The following is a 17,382-nucleotide window of genomic DNA, read 5'->3' as shown; positions in this document are numbered from 1 at the left end:
TACCAATTAAAAAAAAAATGACCGTTTTTACAGCCATTTTTCCCTGCTGTGCAGGGGTTTGGCTTTTTGTGAGGCAATGTTTTATGGCCGGATGCCCTTCCTGATGCCAACCCTGGTCGCCTCTTACGACACACAGGGATATGGTACACCTATTCTAACCGGGGCATACACCGGGACCAGTACACTGGCACTCATTTCGCCGACCTCGGAAGGATGACAGGCTGAGTCAACCCCCTGGTGTTAATTCAGCAGCCAACGGGGCTTGAACTCAGGACACTGGGATCCCAAGCCGCCACCCTAACCACTAAGCCAACACCAGGCTTGTGTTACCAATTACCATCATGTAAAAACTCTTGGGAAACTCTTGGGGCTGTGACATCCATATATTTTGGACATCAACACTTGCATTGGTATACTCAACAGAGAAGTACTGCTGTCCTGCCTGGTGAAACAGGCCAAGTTGGAAATGTGGCTTTCCCAGGAAAGATCATGGCAGATAATGAGACCTAGAAGCTTGAATGAAATGACTTCTTCCAGAAGATCGTTGAGAAAGTAGATGGGAAGGGGGGGGGGGTCCCAAATGGTCCTTTCGGAGAGACATAGTGAGAGTGTGAGATTTGTCAGATTTTAGGGTAAATCCAATATGGCTGCCAAACTATACGACCAATGACATCATATGTGTAAACATTTTGTTCCTCATGGATAGTTGGTCATACTTGTAAAGTTTTGCCTCGATCTGTTCAGCCATTTCAGAGAAGAAGATTTTTGAAGGTTTAAAAAATATTTTAAAAATAAAAAAAAGAACAATATCGCTGCCGAGTCACCTGACCGATGACGTCATCAATTTTTTTCTGTAGATTAATTTATCCTAAGATGACTAAAAAAAAATGTTCATACTGATCGGATATAGCGTTCTACTTATGCAATTATAATGTCCTAACGAAAGCACCTATGAGGTCATTAAAAAAAACAAAATACTTATTCCCTATGATGAGTACTTGCCATGTGCCAAGTTTCAATTTTTTCTTTCGTACGGTTTCAGAGATAGAGAGGTTCAAAGTTTTTCCATTTTTCCAACATGGCTGACACACCATGTGACCTATGATGTCATAATTATCATGAAAATATTCTACATGAGTCGTTGCTTCAATGGTGAAAATTCTGTCTCAATCCGACAAAGGGTTGCAGAGAAAAACACTAAAGTTCTGTGCGGACGAACAAACAGACAAACAAAAACAAACAAACAAACAAACACAACCAAATGCAATTTCCTCTCTTCTGGCAAGGGTAATAAATCCTCAATCCAGAGAGAGAGATCTGCAGTAGATTACCGTGGACAACCACTCAAAAGGGACAGTGTGTACTGGTCACATGGATTGTCACAAGTTTATATCAATACAAGATGGTGCTGTTTATGCCAACAGAGTAATCAATACAACAAAAACTGATTAACAGAGAAAAAGAGCCCAAGATGAAAAAGGTACATGACCTTTTTACATTTTTTTTTTTCGAAATGTCACGAAAAGCTGATGAAAAGCCATCAAAGGACAAACTTATGACATCCAATATGAGCTGCTCTGAGACTCAGAATGGATGTGGATGCTGCATGTTTTGTCTTATTTGTCCCAGGGACAAATAATATTATTTTGTCAGTTTGTTACATCTATTGTGAGTTATATTGATGAGGTTGGTTTGTGTCATTATAATATAATTGTATAAAAGGAATAATTTTCAGTAGAATTGAATCTGCAAAATGAATATCACATGACCTAATTAGAGGCACCATAACAGCCCGGCCTTTGTGGGATCCACATCCGGAAATTAGTTTTGAAATGAAACGAACTCGTATCTAATTGCAAAAACAAAATCGCAACAAACTCCTTTCACGACTCAAGGAGGGAAGGAAAGATCATTCAAGAAGGCTGCTCGCTGTGGCAGAAGAGAAAAGCACTCCAAGGTCCTTTGCCCTTCCATGAGTTTGTAGCGACATAATTTTGCCTTTTCTTTCATCATATGTGAATATGCTTCAGCTTTGGTTTATCGGGGGATTTTCAGGAACAAGGTTTCTCGGCAGGGGTTTGAGAGCTTTTACAGTTGCGGTTTAACCCTAGTCCTTAAAACACGGTTATTTTTCATTTTTTTTTGATTAATCAATTAATTCCATATTTATTTTCCTTCTCATCTGGGCACCTTTTAAGCTAAGAAGCTGATACTTGGACACGACAGTGAACAAGCGATTTGGCTATAAGGAGTATTTTTTAATTTATTGATTAATCAATTAATCATTCATTTTCGATTAATAACTTAATTTTCAAAAAGTTAGATTCGGATGAAACAGTGGTGGTTTAGATATGCTATTTAGCCATTTGACTGAAATTAATTCTTTATTTTAAGCAATTAATCGATCAATTATTCAACACCGCTCCCTCCCAATTCAGTCTCCATGTGCTGCACAACGACATCGCCAGGCACTGAAGGCACACCAGCAATGTCGTGTGCTGGAGGATATATTTTTTATTTATTTTGCATGGTGGCGGTGTACTTTGAATGCACCTATACTTGTTTTGAGATTATTTTGGCAATGTACTTCATGTTTTATGAGTTTGTTTACCCATATGTGCTGGAAATAAATGTGTATGATTTTTTAAGATTCATTCCATCTTGCTGCAAGGAGTCACAAGCAAATACTGTCTGGGGTCCAAACAGACCCCAACAGTTTTGGTTAATTATTTTGCATATGTGTTTACTTTACATGAGATTTCTACTGAGAAAGTTTGATAAACTTAGTCCAGTCAATCAATGACGTCAGCAGGAAGGTCTTTGCTCACTTTACCACCCCTCCTCCTCCCCCCCACCCCACCCCCATTTTTATCAGTTATTGCAGCATACCTTAATATCAGAATGTGTTTGAGCAAGTACTCAGCAGGAATGCTTCGCAAATGTTGACTGACCTTTCCTTTGCACTAATCACTGCTTTGCATAAAATGAGTGTCCTCAGTGGGGAGTCTTTGTTGACTTCAACACCACTATTGTTTACACTTATTCGTACCTGCTTTTTGTAATTTCTCTTTTATTTCCCATTATTCTATTTGAGAGGACAAATAAATTGGAGCCAACAGCTCAGGACTTCATTGCTTTGGCTAGTTTTGTGGAGGTGAGTTTATCCTTTTTGCTCTCATGATTTTAGTAACATTACACTTGTTTTGTGCTTGTAACGAAGTAGAAATACTCCATTTGCAGTGAATTATGGCTCAGTGGGCAAGCACAGCAAGAAGGTTTGCTGCAGAGGAGGTTCTTCAACATCTGGACATCTCCAACCAAAGTGACGATTTGGACATTTCTGCCTGTGATGATCATGTCGTGTCGGAACCCTCTGAACACAGTGATATTGAAGTTGCTGCTGTCAATCCTCCCCTGGAAGCTCAGGCTGTTTCACCCAACATCGTGGGTGAGAATGAGCAGCATATAAGAGGTAGTGGTGGTGCTCGTTTGCACAACCGTAGAAGATGTAGCTGCGTGTCATGGTCATGGGAGAGGACGATTGCCAGAGGAAATGCCTGCTGTAGCTGATGGAGAAATTTGTGCAAGAAATGGGACTGTGTGGCAAAAAGATTCCCCACCTGTTGGATGACACCAGCCGCAGGACATCATTACATGGCTTCCTGGCAGAACAAAATAAGCTAAATGCAACTCGATAACTGATTTTTTTTTTTGTTTGTTTGTTTACAACACCTACGATGATTGACATTATTGTCCTGGAGACAAATGGAGAAGTCAATCGTTGCATGAGACAATGGAATGAAGAAAATCTCAGGAATGCCGGTCACAAATGGAACAACGTCGTCGATACCATTGAACTGAAAGCCTTTATCGGACTGTGTGTACATTCAGGAACGAATGGGGTCAATCAGCAGCCCATTACATCTTTCTTGTCCATGCATGGAGGAAGACCAGCTTTTATCACCACGATGGTGAGAAATAAGTTGAGCAACATTTTCAAGTTCTTGCGGTTTGACAATCGGGCCACAAGACAGGAAAGACAAGCTACTGACAAACTTGCACCCTTCAGGGAATTGTGGAATTATTCCAGGGACAACTCCCGAAGTTATGTGCTTGATACGGGCTTATTTGTGGACGAACAACTTGTCGCATTCAAAGGGTGGTGTCCTTTCCACCAGTATTTGCATTCTGAACCAGCAAGATATGGCATAAAAATCTGGTGGTGTGTTATGCAAGGACCAGCTATCCTCTGAAAGATGACGGTTATTTGGGGAGGTATCCTGGTCAACAATGAGAGGTTGGACAAGGAGTGAGAGTCAAACAATTTTACTGTGTTTCCCTGGTATAGAAGTGGAAGAAATGTGACGACTAACAATTTCTTCACTTCTGTCCTGCTGGGCAAGGAGCTGCTCCGACAAAGCTTGACCTGCATTGCAACAATGTGATCCAACAAGCCAGATGTTCCTGATATATTATGAAGGTCAGCAGCTCATTGTTTGCTTTCCAGGCCCAAATGACCCTTGTCTTGTATGTACTGGCACAAGGCAAGGCTGTTCTGGCTCTCTCCACCATGCACCATGAAGACAATGTTGAAGGGGACAACAAAAAGTCAGAGATAATTCTCCATCACAATGGAACAAAAAGTGGGGTGGACAACCTTGACCACCTGGTGACATTGTGCACTTTGAGGAGGAAGTGCACAATGTCACCAGGTACATCACTGGCCTGTTGTGGTCTTTGGGAACACAGTGGATGTTGGTGCTGTTGCTGCTCTCATCATGTGGATAGAGAACTTCTCCCAATGGAAGTTATCGGAGGGAAAGCGCCGAAGAAGACTCTTTCTTTCAAAGTTGGTTCATGTACTCACGATTCCTCAAATCCTGTGAAGAGCTAATATGACAACACTTCAAAAACCCATCAGGCTGGCAATGGGGTTTTTAGGTGTGAAAACAGCCCAACCTGCTGACAAAGAAGAACAGCAAGAACAGCAGAAGAAGAGAACGAGATGCCACCTGTGTCTTCGTAGTGTGGACAAAAAAAACAAAACAAAGATGGAGTGTGTAAGGTGTCACCAGGCTGTATGTCCAGTTCACAGCCTGAAAAATGTCACCTGTAACAATTGTTCACAAGGTGGAGTGTACTTTGTGAATACATATTTGAAGTTATTGTTTTGACCCCGAATAAACTTCTTTTCAATTTGTGTTGCTGTGTTTTTTTGTTTTACATTGTACTATCCAAATAATATTTGTTTGGTCATTGATGTGAAACGTTTGCAGATTTAGTTAAAGTGAAAGATTTTGAGTTGGGGTCTAAAAATACCACCGTTGGTAAGATTTGGTTGTAAAATAAGTTTTTGTGGCCCTTTAAGGCCCCAGTTGTTATTTATTTATTTATTATGCTTATGTTTGTTTCCTTTATCACTAAAACATCATCCAATCAAAATATGTTTCCTCATTGATGTGAAACTTTCGCAGATTGAATGAAATTTAGTGCTTCTGAGTTGGGGTCTGAAAAGACCCCAGTTGGTAAGATGAGGTAGTGAAATATGTTGGAAAGGCTGAGGTTAATAAAGACTCGACTCAGAATCAGAACGTCTCGGATGTCTTTTCTCCCATGCTAAAAGTTTACACATTAGTATTTATAACAACAAAAACATCCAGTAGGAGTGATATGTGGTATAAACCTTTTGTCGCGACTTCAAGTTCCTGTTGCAGATCTCGAGGATGGCTCCAGAATTCTTCTGCTGGGCTTTGCAACCACCGCGTCTTGCAATCTTCTCCTGGGTGAGGCCCTGTTGTGCTCTTGTTATCACAAACGGACATACAATGCCGAGGGGTTGGGCGTTCCTCTGATGGCTCCTGAATGGGTGTCGAGAATGAGCAGGCTATACGAATGGGCCTACCACTTCTTCGGCTGCTGGAGCATGACTTTGTCTCTTTGTTTTCTGCACTCTCAACCTGGTTGGTTTTCTGAATGGGGGACTCTGGTCTTGCAGCGTTGCTAATCTCGTTTACTTTCTCAAATATCTCTGTGGCATATTCACAGTTCTCCAAGGTGCCCTGATGAGCAGTTGGTCCTCCTGATTTTATGGATTGAGGGTGAAAAATGGCTGCTGGGTGAGCATAATCTCCCTGCTCCTTGACTGGCTCCTGTTCCTGAGGTTGGGTGCAAAAAAGACTCTGTGAGCATATCTTCTGGTGGGGTCTTCTGCCTTCACTGTTGATCTTGATCTCCTCATTTTTGTCCTCTCTAAATTGGCCCTTGAAACAGGATGAATATCCTTCATTGCCCAAGCTCTGCATCTTCCCAGACTCCTCCACCTTTATTTTGTGGCTTCCAGCCAGGACAGAGATCTGCATAGACAATGTTCCAGGTTGTTCGATTGACCGAGTACTGCTGCTCGACACAAGTGGAGCCAGTTGCTGAGGACGCCTGGCCAGACTGTGGCTCACCAAACTGTCTCTAATGGAGATGGCAGTAGACAGACCTCCCACTGCAATGAAACATCGAGAGCATTAAAATAAATAAGCAATTCATAGAAAAGTATACAGAAACAACACGTTATGGCAAATACATAAATAATTTCAATACAACACAAAGGAATAGATAGGTGCAAGAGGAGGTGTCAACTGGATGTGTATGCATAAGGGATGAGAGTGATTTGGGAAGCTGGTGGAGGGGCAAGAAAGGTGGCCGGCGGAGGGGCAAGAAGGGTGGCTGGCGGAGGGGCAAGAAGGGTGGCCGGCAGAGGGGCACCCAACAGAAGGGCATGAGGGATTGGTGCGACATGTATCCAACAGAGGGGTGAGAGGGATGGCCAGGGCAGATGGGTGCGAAGTGTGCCCATTGCAATGCAGAGCAAGGTGGGCACACGACAGAGGTGAGTGAGGGGCGCCCAAGGCGGAAGAGGCGAAGAGCACCCGCAGCGGGGAGAGTGAGGTACAGCCACAGTTGGAGGGGAAGCGAGGGGTGCCCACAGAGAGGGGGGCGAGGGGCGCCCAAGGGCGAGGTGCGCTCACTGTGGGGGGGGGGGGTGCGCTCACTGCGGAGGGGCAAGGAACGCTCACGGCAGAGAGGAGCGAGGTTCGCCCACGGCAGGGGAGTGAGGTCCGCCCACGGCAGGGGAGTGAGGTGTGCCCACGGCAGGGGAGTGAGGTGTGCCCACGGCAGGGGAGTGAGGTGTGCCCACGATGGGTGGGGGGGTAGGGCGAGGCATGCCCGTGGCTTGGGGGGGGGTGAGGAGCGCACATGTCAGTGGTGAGCGATGCGATGCATGCCCAAGTTGGAGGGGGGCAAAGAGCACCCGTAGTGGGGAGGAGGAGGCATGCTAACTTCAGGGGGCGAGAGGCACCCGCGGCTGGGAAGGGGGACGAGGAAAGGGGTGCCTGCGGTGGTGGGGGAGTGACCAAGTGAGCTCATTACGGGGATGAGGTCCACTCACGATGGGGGGATGAGGTCCGCCCACAACGGGGGGTGAGGTGTGCCCACAATGGGGGGTGGTGTGCCCACAACGGGGGGGTGAGGTGTGCCCTCAACGGGGGGGGTGAGGTGTGCCCTCAACGGGGGGGGTGAGGTGTGCCCTCAACGGGGGGGGGGTGAGGTGTGCCCACGGTTGGGAGGAAGTGAGGTGCAGCCATGGTGGTGGTGGGTGAGAGAGATAGATCTGTCAGGAAATTGTGGAGAAAGAATGGTGCCATCTACATTCAGAAAGTGCCAACTGTGCTTGGCGGAGAAGCAAAGCAGCTGATGGTCTTTCCTGCATGTTTTTCTGCAGGCCATAACGCAAGAGTTCCACCAAGACAGGAGAGCAACTCAATGGCAGTTCCCACAAAGGAGCTTCATGCTGAACAATCTGTTTAAAAAATAAAAGTAAAAGTAAATCAATCACATTTGGAGAAATGATAAAATGCAAACTTCAGCATGCCTCACTTGATTTTTGTTTTTCATTCAACGTTGAAGTTATGATATGCCGACCTCATATGGAATGAGCACTCATTAATGATGCACTGAACTTAAAGTGGAGGTATAGCCAGAATATCTGCTTAAAGTACCATGTTCTCACCACAAAATATAGAACTTTCATATCTGGGAAGCGTTGTACCCATGGGTGTCTCCCTGTCAACATGTGGAGCATGGTGCAGGATGCGCTCCACACATCTGCACGGACATCATGACCTGCACTTGCAGCCACTTCTGGCGCCATGTGTGTTTGGGTTCCCAATGGCTGTTGATCTGTAGGAAAGATAATGACAATGGGGAAAGGAGTATACAACACACACAGACACACAGACACACACACACACACACACACACACACACACACACACACACACACACACACACACACACACACACACACACACACACACACACACACACACCGTTATTCGTGTATTCGTTATTAACGGGCCCTGTGCCGAGAGTTCAGGGTTTACAAAATGTGGCCTGCTTTGACATTCGCGACCCTGTGCTTTGCGTATTCACAGTTTTTCGTGGAGGAAAAAAAATATTGTTACGAATTCGCGCCCGCCGGCATGCGGACGGCCACGTAACTCGAATCGCGGCACGTCGCCCACTGGACAGACAATTCTGTCGTGACCCTCTCAGAACAACGCAGGGAGCTAGTCACGCGTGGGGGTTTAACCCCACCACGACGTGCCAATTGCCCACCCGCGCAGGATAGGGTTGCTCACCAAATTCGATCTACCTAAGTACCTGCGCGGATGGTCGACCGGGCGATCGTACCACGCCACAGGCCGACTCCGGACACGAACCGCTTAAGCGGTCCGTTCCGTGCTACAGTGATAACCGAGAGGTGTTATCGTCAGCCTCGACGGTTCCGATTAATTACCGGGCGTTTTAAACCCACGACAAACCCCTTACGTGATGCAAGATGGAGGGTCAAACAAAGGAAAGGACGCAGCGAAACGGGGAACAAGTTCACACAAGCACGTTTATTTCACACACAGACCAGCACGGAAGGCACGTATATTACAGTCACAATACAAATGCACATACAACAGCCAAAACAAAAGTAACAATGCAGAGCTACAACCGAATACGCATACACACGGCAACACTTAAACAGTTCTACTTTACGAGACACGGCACCACAAGATCCATACAAAAACCCCGAAAAGAAAATGGCGACTTCACTTTGGGCCGTCGAGTCCCTCTCCCACGTCCGTCGGCGTGGTCACGCCTGGCCGCGACTCCGATCCCTGGCGTGGTAGGCAAGTCCTCTCCGGCGTGCCTCGCGCCGGCACGTGTTGGCCACTCGACGCCACGGACGGGGTTTTTGGCGCTATCTCAGCGTGGGTAGAAAGGGGGGGGGGGAAACGTTGTTTCTCGAGGTCGTGGTGTGGGGAATGGCAGACGCTACGTCCCGCCAGCGGGGTCTCGGGACCGCACCACAGAAGACCAGGCCAGCGGCCACCATGAAGAGGAGATGAAGAGGAAGAGCGAGCCGGAAGCGAGAGAAGAAGACTAAGAGAGCCAGAGCCAGAGAGAGAAAAAGACGAAGTTAGCAAGAGCACCAAAAGCGCTCCGCCCGTGTCAGACTTTAATAGCCCGGGGCTCCGCCCTTCACTCCCACCCCGGTTTTCGGCTCCACCCTCCTTCGAGAGAGTTCTCGAAGAGGGGCGTTCCCTCACCCCGACTGCCTCACGCTGGTCATCCACCAATCGGCGGCGAGCTGCCCTTCCTCCTTCCTTCACACCAAGCGCAGGGAAAAGTGGTGGGCAAAACAGGCGGGAAAACCCACGCGTCCTCGCAGCTCCTTCCTTGGCGCCCTTGTTTGCCGTTCGGAAGCGGACCTAGTGGCGAAGATGTAGTAGCGTAGATGGTGGAGGTGGCGTGGTTGCGGTGTGGTTGGCGCTGTGATGGGGATGGCGTGGTTGTTGAAATAAAAGATTGAAAAAGAAAAACGACTGACTCAAAGCGTCGCAGCCCGGATGGATCACATAAATTCCCTCTATACAACGGGTTTGGGCTAACTACACATGTACCTATGAAGATATCTCACCTGGGGGTCCTTTATGGTGTAATGCGAATTTCCACAGCCGTAACAATATATATATATACTCCACGAGCTGTACACATTAAACAGTTCTGAAACATATCTTCCAAGAGACACGTACATAACCACAGTTCTAAAACATATCTTCCAAGAGCCGCATACATAACCACAGTTCTAAAACATATCTTCCACCAGACACATTATAAGCAAGCTGTAGATACAAACAGTACAGTTCTACAGTACTGTACACAAAATCAAATCTTCCACGAGCCACGTACATAACAGCTCTAAACCATATCTTCCACCGGGCATATTATAACTGAGCTGCATAGCTTGTTCCACCATTCTGCTATAAAGATGCTTCACCGCATCTATTATGAGCTGCAGAAGATGTTTCCCACCCCCACTTCCACGAGTTGCACAATGAAAATGTAAAATGTTAGTATGGATCCTTGCATAAGTAATTAAAATGCTTCACTGAATATATTATGTGTTGCTGAAGATGTCTCCCCCCCCCCACCCTCCCTGCAAGTTCTACAATTAAAATGTTTCACCACATTTGACACCTGCTGAGTAAATGTTAACATGGATGCTTACATAATTAAAATGCTTCACCACATCTACCCACAGGATCAGCTTTTGCCTCTCATTCGGCTCATTTGCTCATTGATCAAACATGGCTCCCAAGTACAAGACCAGTGCCGGAGATGTGTCGATTACCAAGAGGCAGAAGAAACTGATGAGCCTGAACCACAAAGTGGATCTGCTGGACCGGCTGGCTAGAGGATAGAGTGTGGCTTCTGTGGGCAGACACTATGGAGTAAACAAATCCACCGTTCGCTACATATGGAAGAACGAGAAGGCGATCCAAGAAAGTGTTGCAGCGAGCGCTGTACCGAGCACGAAAGTGGTCACCCACATCCAGGAGGCTTTTATGACATGAAGCCTATGCAGTTGGATGCTTTTGTTACCTCGCATGCGGAGGAGGAGTTAGGAGCCTTTACCAAGGTTTCCGAGGAGGAGGATGACGACGTGGGCAGTGATGAGGAGAAAGAGGTGTTGAGGTTCAAACTCACCATCAAGTTCCTGGGTGAGATACTGCAGGACATGCAGTCAGTTTGCGAAAGGCTGTTAGATGCCGATGCGGTCATGGAGCGTAACCTCAAGTTCACGAGGGGGTTGGATGACGTGATGCTCCCATACAAGGAGCTACATCAAAACCTGCGGCAATCTGCCAGGCAGCTCTCTATCACGAAGTTCTCGCACCCTGGTCCGTCCACCTCAGGAGCACCAGCATCCTCACATGCCTATCCTGCATCCCTTTCGGTGAGCGACTCATCAGGATCCTCATTGTTGTGTTTTTTTCGTTTTACAGGACAGTTGGTCAATCACTTAATAAACTGTAATTGCATTCCTTAAGTAAACATTGGAAAAGGCACTTGGTGTTGGCTTTTTACCTCTGCCACCAAAGGTGAAGGAGGTTATGTTTTCACCCCTCTCTATCTGTTTGTTTTGTGCAGGATATCTCAAAACGTTTTAGATGGATCCGAAGGATATTTGGTGGACAAGTTGGGTGTGTGACAAGGAAAAACTGATTAAATTTTGACGAAAATACGGATCCGAATACTAGAATTTTAAGTGATTCTTCACCATTGAGAGATAGGACCAAAAATGATATATCGCACGATATCTCAAAAAGTTGTGGGCAGATTGGTACGAAACTTGGTGGACATGTTGAGTGTGCGACAAGGAAGAATTGATTCAATTTTGGTGAAGATCCAAATACGGATCCAATAATTTTTAAAGTGAATCTTCACCATTGAGAGATTGGGCTAAACCAATATATGGTACGATATCTCAAAAAGTTGTGGATGGATTCAGATGAAATTTAGTGGACAGTTTTGGTGTGTGACAAGGAAGAAATGATTTGATTTAGTAAAGATCTGAATCTGGATATGAGATTTGTTTAACTTTTAAAGTGATTCTTCACCATTGAGAGATGGAGCTAAAAACAATATATTGTTGCGGTTTTCGCGCCCGCCGGCGTGCGACGGCCACGTAACTCGAATCGCGGCACGTCGCCCACCGGACGGACAATCCAGTCGTGACCCTCTCGGACTAACGCCGGGAACCAGTCACGGGTGGACCTTTCGGTCTCACCGCGATCGAGCCAATCAGCCCCCGCGTGGGATAGGGTTGCTCGCCAAATTCGAACTACCTAAGTACCCACGCGGAGGGTAGACCGGGCGATCGCACCTCGCCGCAGGTCGACTTCGGACACGGGCCACTTAAGCGACCCGTTCCGTACTATCAGAATAACCGAGCGGTGTTATCGTCGACCTCGACGGTTCGATTAATTATCGGGCGTATTCAGCCCACTACCAACCCTTTACGTGAAGCAAGATGGGGGTTCAATGGGGAAAAAGACGAAGCGAAGCGGGAGAACAGTTCAACAATAAAGCACATTTATTCTCGGCACACGGGAAGCACACAAATACAATTCCACCAAATGCACACAAAAAAGAAAACACAATTCCATTTACACAAAAAGCAAACATAAAAGTGAAAACACAGTGCAGAGCTAATTCCGACTACCGAGCACACGGCAACACTTATACAATTCTACTTCACAGACGGCGCCGACAACACATACCCAAAACCAAGGAAAGAAAATACCCTCAAGAATGAGGTAGGCCTGGGGCCGAGACCAGGTCGGGCCTACCCGTCTGGTGATGAGACGCGGAGCGGCGATGGCCCCGCAACCCGCGGGCCTCGTGGACAGTGCCTGGCAGGGGGGTGGGAACGGGGCCCCCTTGGTCGCACTATCTCAGCGCGGGGGGAAACAGGAGGGGGTTGCTGATGCTCGGGGTATAGAGGATCTTTATTATGTGCGACGAGCGTCTCCACCTCGGCCAGGTCGCGCTGCCGGCCTCCCTCGGGCGCGCAGCTCCTTGCACGACGCGAGCACCCTTCGTCCGACTCGCCGCCTCTCCACAGCTCGTCCCCTCCGTTCCGACTCTCCTTCGCCTCGTTCCGACCTTTACGACTCCCTTCTTCCTCGTTCCGACTTCTTACTACTCCTTTCTTCCTCGTTCCGACTTCTTACTACCCCCTTCTACTGACGAACACCGTCCTTTTATCCCCCCGTAACTTCGCCTTTGACCCCCTCCCTTTGACCTTTCAACTCGCTCCCCATTGGCCCGACAAAAAGTGGGCGTGAAGGCTTTTTGATCCACAAATTTGCATATATCGATCGCCCTGGGGGCGGGGCCAATTCGCCCCTCGCTCACCGATTGGACGGCAAAAAGTGGGCGTGTGTCGTTTTCGATCCGTTTTTGAAGCAGAAAATCCGTGGTTTTGTACACGCTGTTCCACGTGCGCTCTGCATGAGTCCAGCATCGGTGCCCATGAGTGGCGCGAGATGACGGTGATGCGATGGTGGCGAGTTGTGACGGAAAAGGTCGTGGCGGTTGTGGTGAAGCGGTGGTTGTGGTTGGTGGTTGATGTTGTGGTTGTGATGGTGGCGATTGGTCCAAAATAAAGATAGTAAAAGAAAAACGGCTATCCTGAAGAGTCGCAGCACGTATAAATGACATGTATTCCCACTAGACAACGGGTTTGGGCCTAACTACACATGCACTTACCGAGATACCTCACCTAAGGGACCTGAATGGTGGTTTGCGAATCTGGTAACCACAACAATATTTAATGGGCCTGATATGTTCTCTTGGATCAGGGATAGCGAGGCAGAGGTATGCGCTTTCCTGAGTACCCTTTTAGTTTTTATTCGTAAGCATTTTTTTCAAACTGTAATCATGTGCATTCGCAGTCAAAATTTTTTTTTTTATCTTAAGTCTCCCCGATGAACCAGGAATAACCGGGAACCTATCCCCCTTTTTCCATTGAAACAACTTGTGACATTCACGGCTTGGCTATTCGCTCCATTTTTCATGAATGAGGAACCGCCAGGAACCTATCCCTCTTTTTCACATTGAAACAGTTTGCGGTGTCTGCATTCGCGGCTTGACCATTCACGGTATTTTTTGTGGGTCACTAAAGGCCCTGTCACACCTTGACGTTTTAGCCAGCGTATGGCAAGGTATCAAAATGTATGTAAAATGCTGGCGTATGCTGAACTATTGATGTTTTTTTTCCAGTTTTGTACGTATTCATAACGAGTTGGACATATGCATAACGTATTAGTAACGTACACAGAACGTTTCGTTAACATATAGATAACTTATATCAACGAATGCTGAGCGTGTTGTCGGCGTTCACAACCTATGCCCAATGATAGTCTAAATTATGCATAGCGCGGCAGCATATCGCCGACGCTCACATGGCGTAGCCTATTAAAAGGCTGCGGCTCGACGATTCAAATCATAACCGCACTAGACATCGAAGTGTCAAGCCGCTGTCACACCTTGACGTTTTAGCCAGCGTATGAAAAAGTTGCCGAATACGCTGGCACACGTCGAATACGTTATGGGTAAGTTTTGTATACGTTATAAGAGTACGCTGAAGCATGCTGGCATACATCGTAGTACGCTGAGTACGTCGACAAATTTTCAGCATGTTGAAATTTTTTCGACATATGCCAGTGTATGACACACGTGCCCCATACGCTGGCCATAAGTTGTAGGCACGTTACGCGATCGTTGACACACGTTACTTGTAAGTTACTCATAAGTCAAAACACGTCGAGGTAATGTTTAGTGTCAGTGTTCCAGACTCCCTGGTTTTTTTTTTATTTTATTTTTTTTTCTTCGGTATGACGATGTATTCGGTATAGTATGCCTATTATCTTTGGTATCTTCGGTATGCCTATTAATTATATTATAACCGCACTAGAAATCGAAGTGTCAACATCACTGTCATGCCAAAGAAAAAAAAACCAAAAAAAAAACCCAGGGAGTCTGGAACACTGACGCTAAACATTACCTCGACATGTTTCGATTTATGAGTAACTTTCAAGTAACGTGTGTCAACGATCGCTTAACCTGCCTACAACACGTTACTCATTGGTTAGAAATAGGTTTCGGGTATGCTAAACATTACCTCGACGCGTTTCGACTAATGAGTAACTTACAAGTAACGTGTGTCGACGTGTGTCAACGATCGCGTAACGTACCTACAACTTATGGCCAGTGTATGCAGAACGTGTGAGTCATACGTCGAAAAATTTCAAGCATGTTAAAATTTTTCGACGACCTCGGCGTACTACAACGTATGCCAGCGTGCTCTTAACATATACAAAACTTACCCGTAACGTATTCGATGTGTGCCAGCGTTATAGACAAATTTTTCATACGTCGACATACGCTGGCTAAATCGTCAAGGAGTGACAGGGCCTTAACTGCCGGAACCTATCCCCCTTTTTCCATCGAAACAATGCCCCGTTATTCACAGATTCACTATTCGCAGCATTTTCCGGGAGCGTATCCCCCTTTAACTTTAACTAGCACTTTAACCTTGAAAAGTGACATGAAAAGTAGCATGGCCTCCCTGGAAAGGTAGTGGCAGCAGAAGAAGTCAATAAGTTTAAATTAGAATTAGATAGGTACCTAGAAGTTATGGAGATAAGACGGGTATAGGGATGTTGACACGACTTTGGTAGTTTGAGCATTGATGGGTGATTGTGTGCATGTGTACGGAGTGCTGTTGGTGGGGGTCTTGTCAAGGGGGGTTGTGTGGTTGATGTTGTATGTTGTTTTTTTTTTTACCAAGCCCATGCCCCTTCACCCGAGGGGAAGAAGAAAAGAAAAAAAAAATTACAAAAACAACAACAACAACAAAAAAAATCAATTAATTAAATATATATTTTTTGTATTTTCTTCCTTGGATCTTGTGTAAATAAGTTTGTTTGGTGTTCGCACAGGTGTGATCGGCTGAATGGCCTCCACCTGTGTTAGATTTCCTCGTAATTAAAAATATTTTTGTCAATTTTTGGGCTTGTATCACCATTTGAACGATTACACTGAACAACAAAAATTTTTTACTGGAGATGTGTAAAGTGATTTAGACTAATTTGGGTACGCTGATTTCAAAAATCATAACCGTTTTGCTGTATCACGTCAGGATTTTCAGTAACAGAAATATTCCCATTGCCTAGAAGTCAGGATTTCAATGAAATTTACAAAAATTCATTTATTTCATCATGAATGCTTCAAAATTATAGAAATTACAGAAAAACTCCACTAGAATGTAATTAAAAATGCTTTAGGCATTTGGCTTTGCGTTTGTGCTGCTCTGTGTCAGTTTCACGATGCAGGAACCAGCAGAAATCGCCCATCATGTTCGGGTTGTGCCGCCCTTGGTAACGCGTCTCCATGAGTGAAATCTCTTGGTGGAATCGCTCGCCGTGCTCGTCCGAGACTGCTCCCAAGTTGTCAGGGAAGAAGTTCAGGTGCTGGTGTAGGAAATGGATTTTCAGGGACATCCTGGAGCCAAGTTTCCTGAAGGACTCCAGCAGCTGCTGCACTATTTCCTCATAGTTGTCCGCACGCTCGTTCCCCAAGAAGTTGTCCGTCACAGCTTTGAAGCTCCTCCACGCTGCCAGCTCTTTGGGGTTTAGAGTTGTCGGAAAAGTTTCGTCCTTCATAATCTGTCGGATTTGCGGTCCAACAAAGACACCAGCCTTGATCTTGGCCTCCGACAAGGTGTTGCCAAACTTTTCCTTGAGGTATAAAAACCCACGCCCATTCAGATCCATTGCCCGTACAAAACTTTTCATCAAGCCGAGCTTTATGTGGAGTGGTGGAAGGAAAACCTTGGCTGGGTCGACAAGGGCGACATGCTTCACGTTGTGTCGACCAGGTACATGCTCTTTTCGCTCTTCCCAATCTTTCTTCGTCCATTGATTCTTGTCGTCTCTGCTATCCCAGAGACAAAGGAAGCACATGTATTTCGTGTAGCCTGACTGCAGCCCTAACAACAGCGCCACCACTTTCAAGTCTCCGCAGATGTGCCAGTTGAAGTCATTGTACTTGATGGAATCAAGCAGCTGCCGCATAGTCTCATAGGTCTCTGTCATGCCGAACGCGTGAGCCAGTGGGACTGATGGTTTCTCGTTGCCATTGTGGAGCAAAACAGCCTTCAAGCTGTTCTTCCCCGAGTCGATGAAGAGGCGCCAGTCTGCAGGATCATGATCACACCCAAGTTCTTTCAACAGACCGTTGATGTCACTGCAGAATGTCATCGTGTTTTCCATCTCAAAGAACTCAGCCATGTCTCTGTGACGTGCTCTGAACAAGGATATCTTGGTGTTAGGTTCAAGTAGATTCCACTGCTGCAGCCTTGATCCAAGCAGCTCTGCCTTCGCCTTTGACAGCGAGAGATCTCTTACAAGATCATTTAAGTCTCCC

General features: G+C 46.2%; 1 protein-coding gene across 8 annotated transcripts in view; it reads right to left on the bottom strand.

The window, feature by feature from the left end:
- Positions 1-17,382, bottom strand: part of LOC147030366 (uncharacterized) — a 117,008-nt gene that overhangs the window by 14,093 nt on the left and 85,533 nt on the right. For all 8 annotated transcript variants that reach the window (XM_085874330.1, XM_085874332.1, XM_085874328.1 and 5 more), the window contains 3 exons: positions 8,063-8,232; positions 7,702-7,852; positions 5,684-6,493 (listed from right to left, as the gene is read on the bottom strand). In XM_085874330.1, the coding sequence (XP_085730456.1) occupies positions 5,684-6,493; positions 7,702-7,852; positions 8,063-8,232 (1,131 nt within the window). The remainder of the gene's footprint in view (positions 1-5,683; positions 6,494-7,701; positions 7,853-8,062; positions 8,233-17,382) is intronic.

Source organism: Eptatretus burgeri, chromosome 3 (assembly GCF_056783735.1).
Source record: "Eptatretus burgeri isolate ZD-2024b chromosome 3, Ebu_testis_v1, whole genome shotgun sequence".
Classification (NCBI taxonomy): Eukaryota; Metazoa; Chordata; class Myxini; order Myxiniformes; family Myxinidae; genus Eptatretus; species Eptatretus burgeri.
This window is presented reverse-complemented; position numbering and strand designations above follow the sequence as displayed.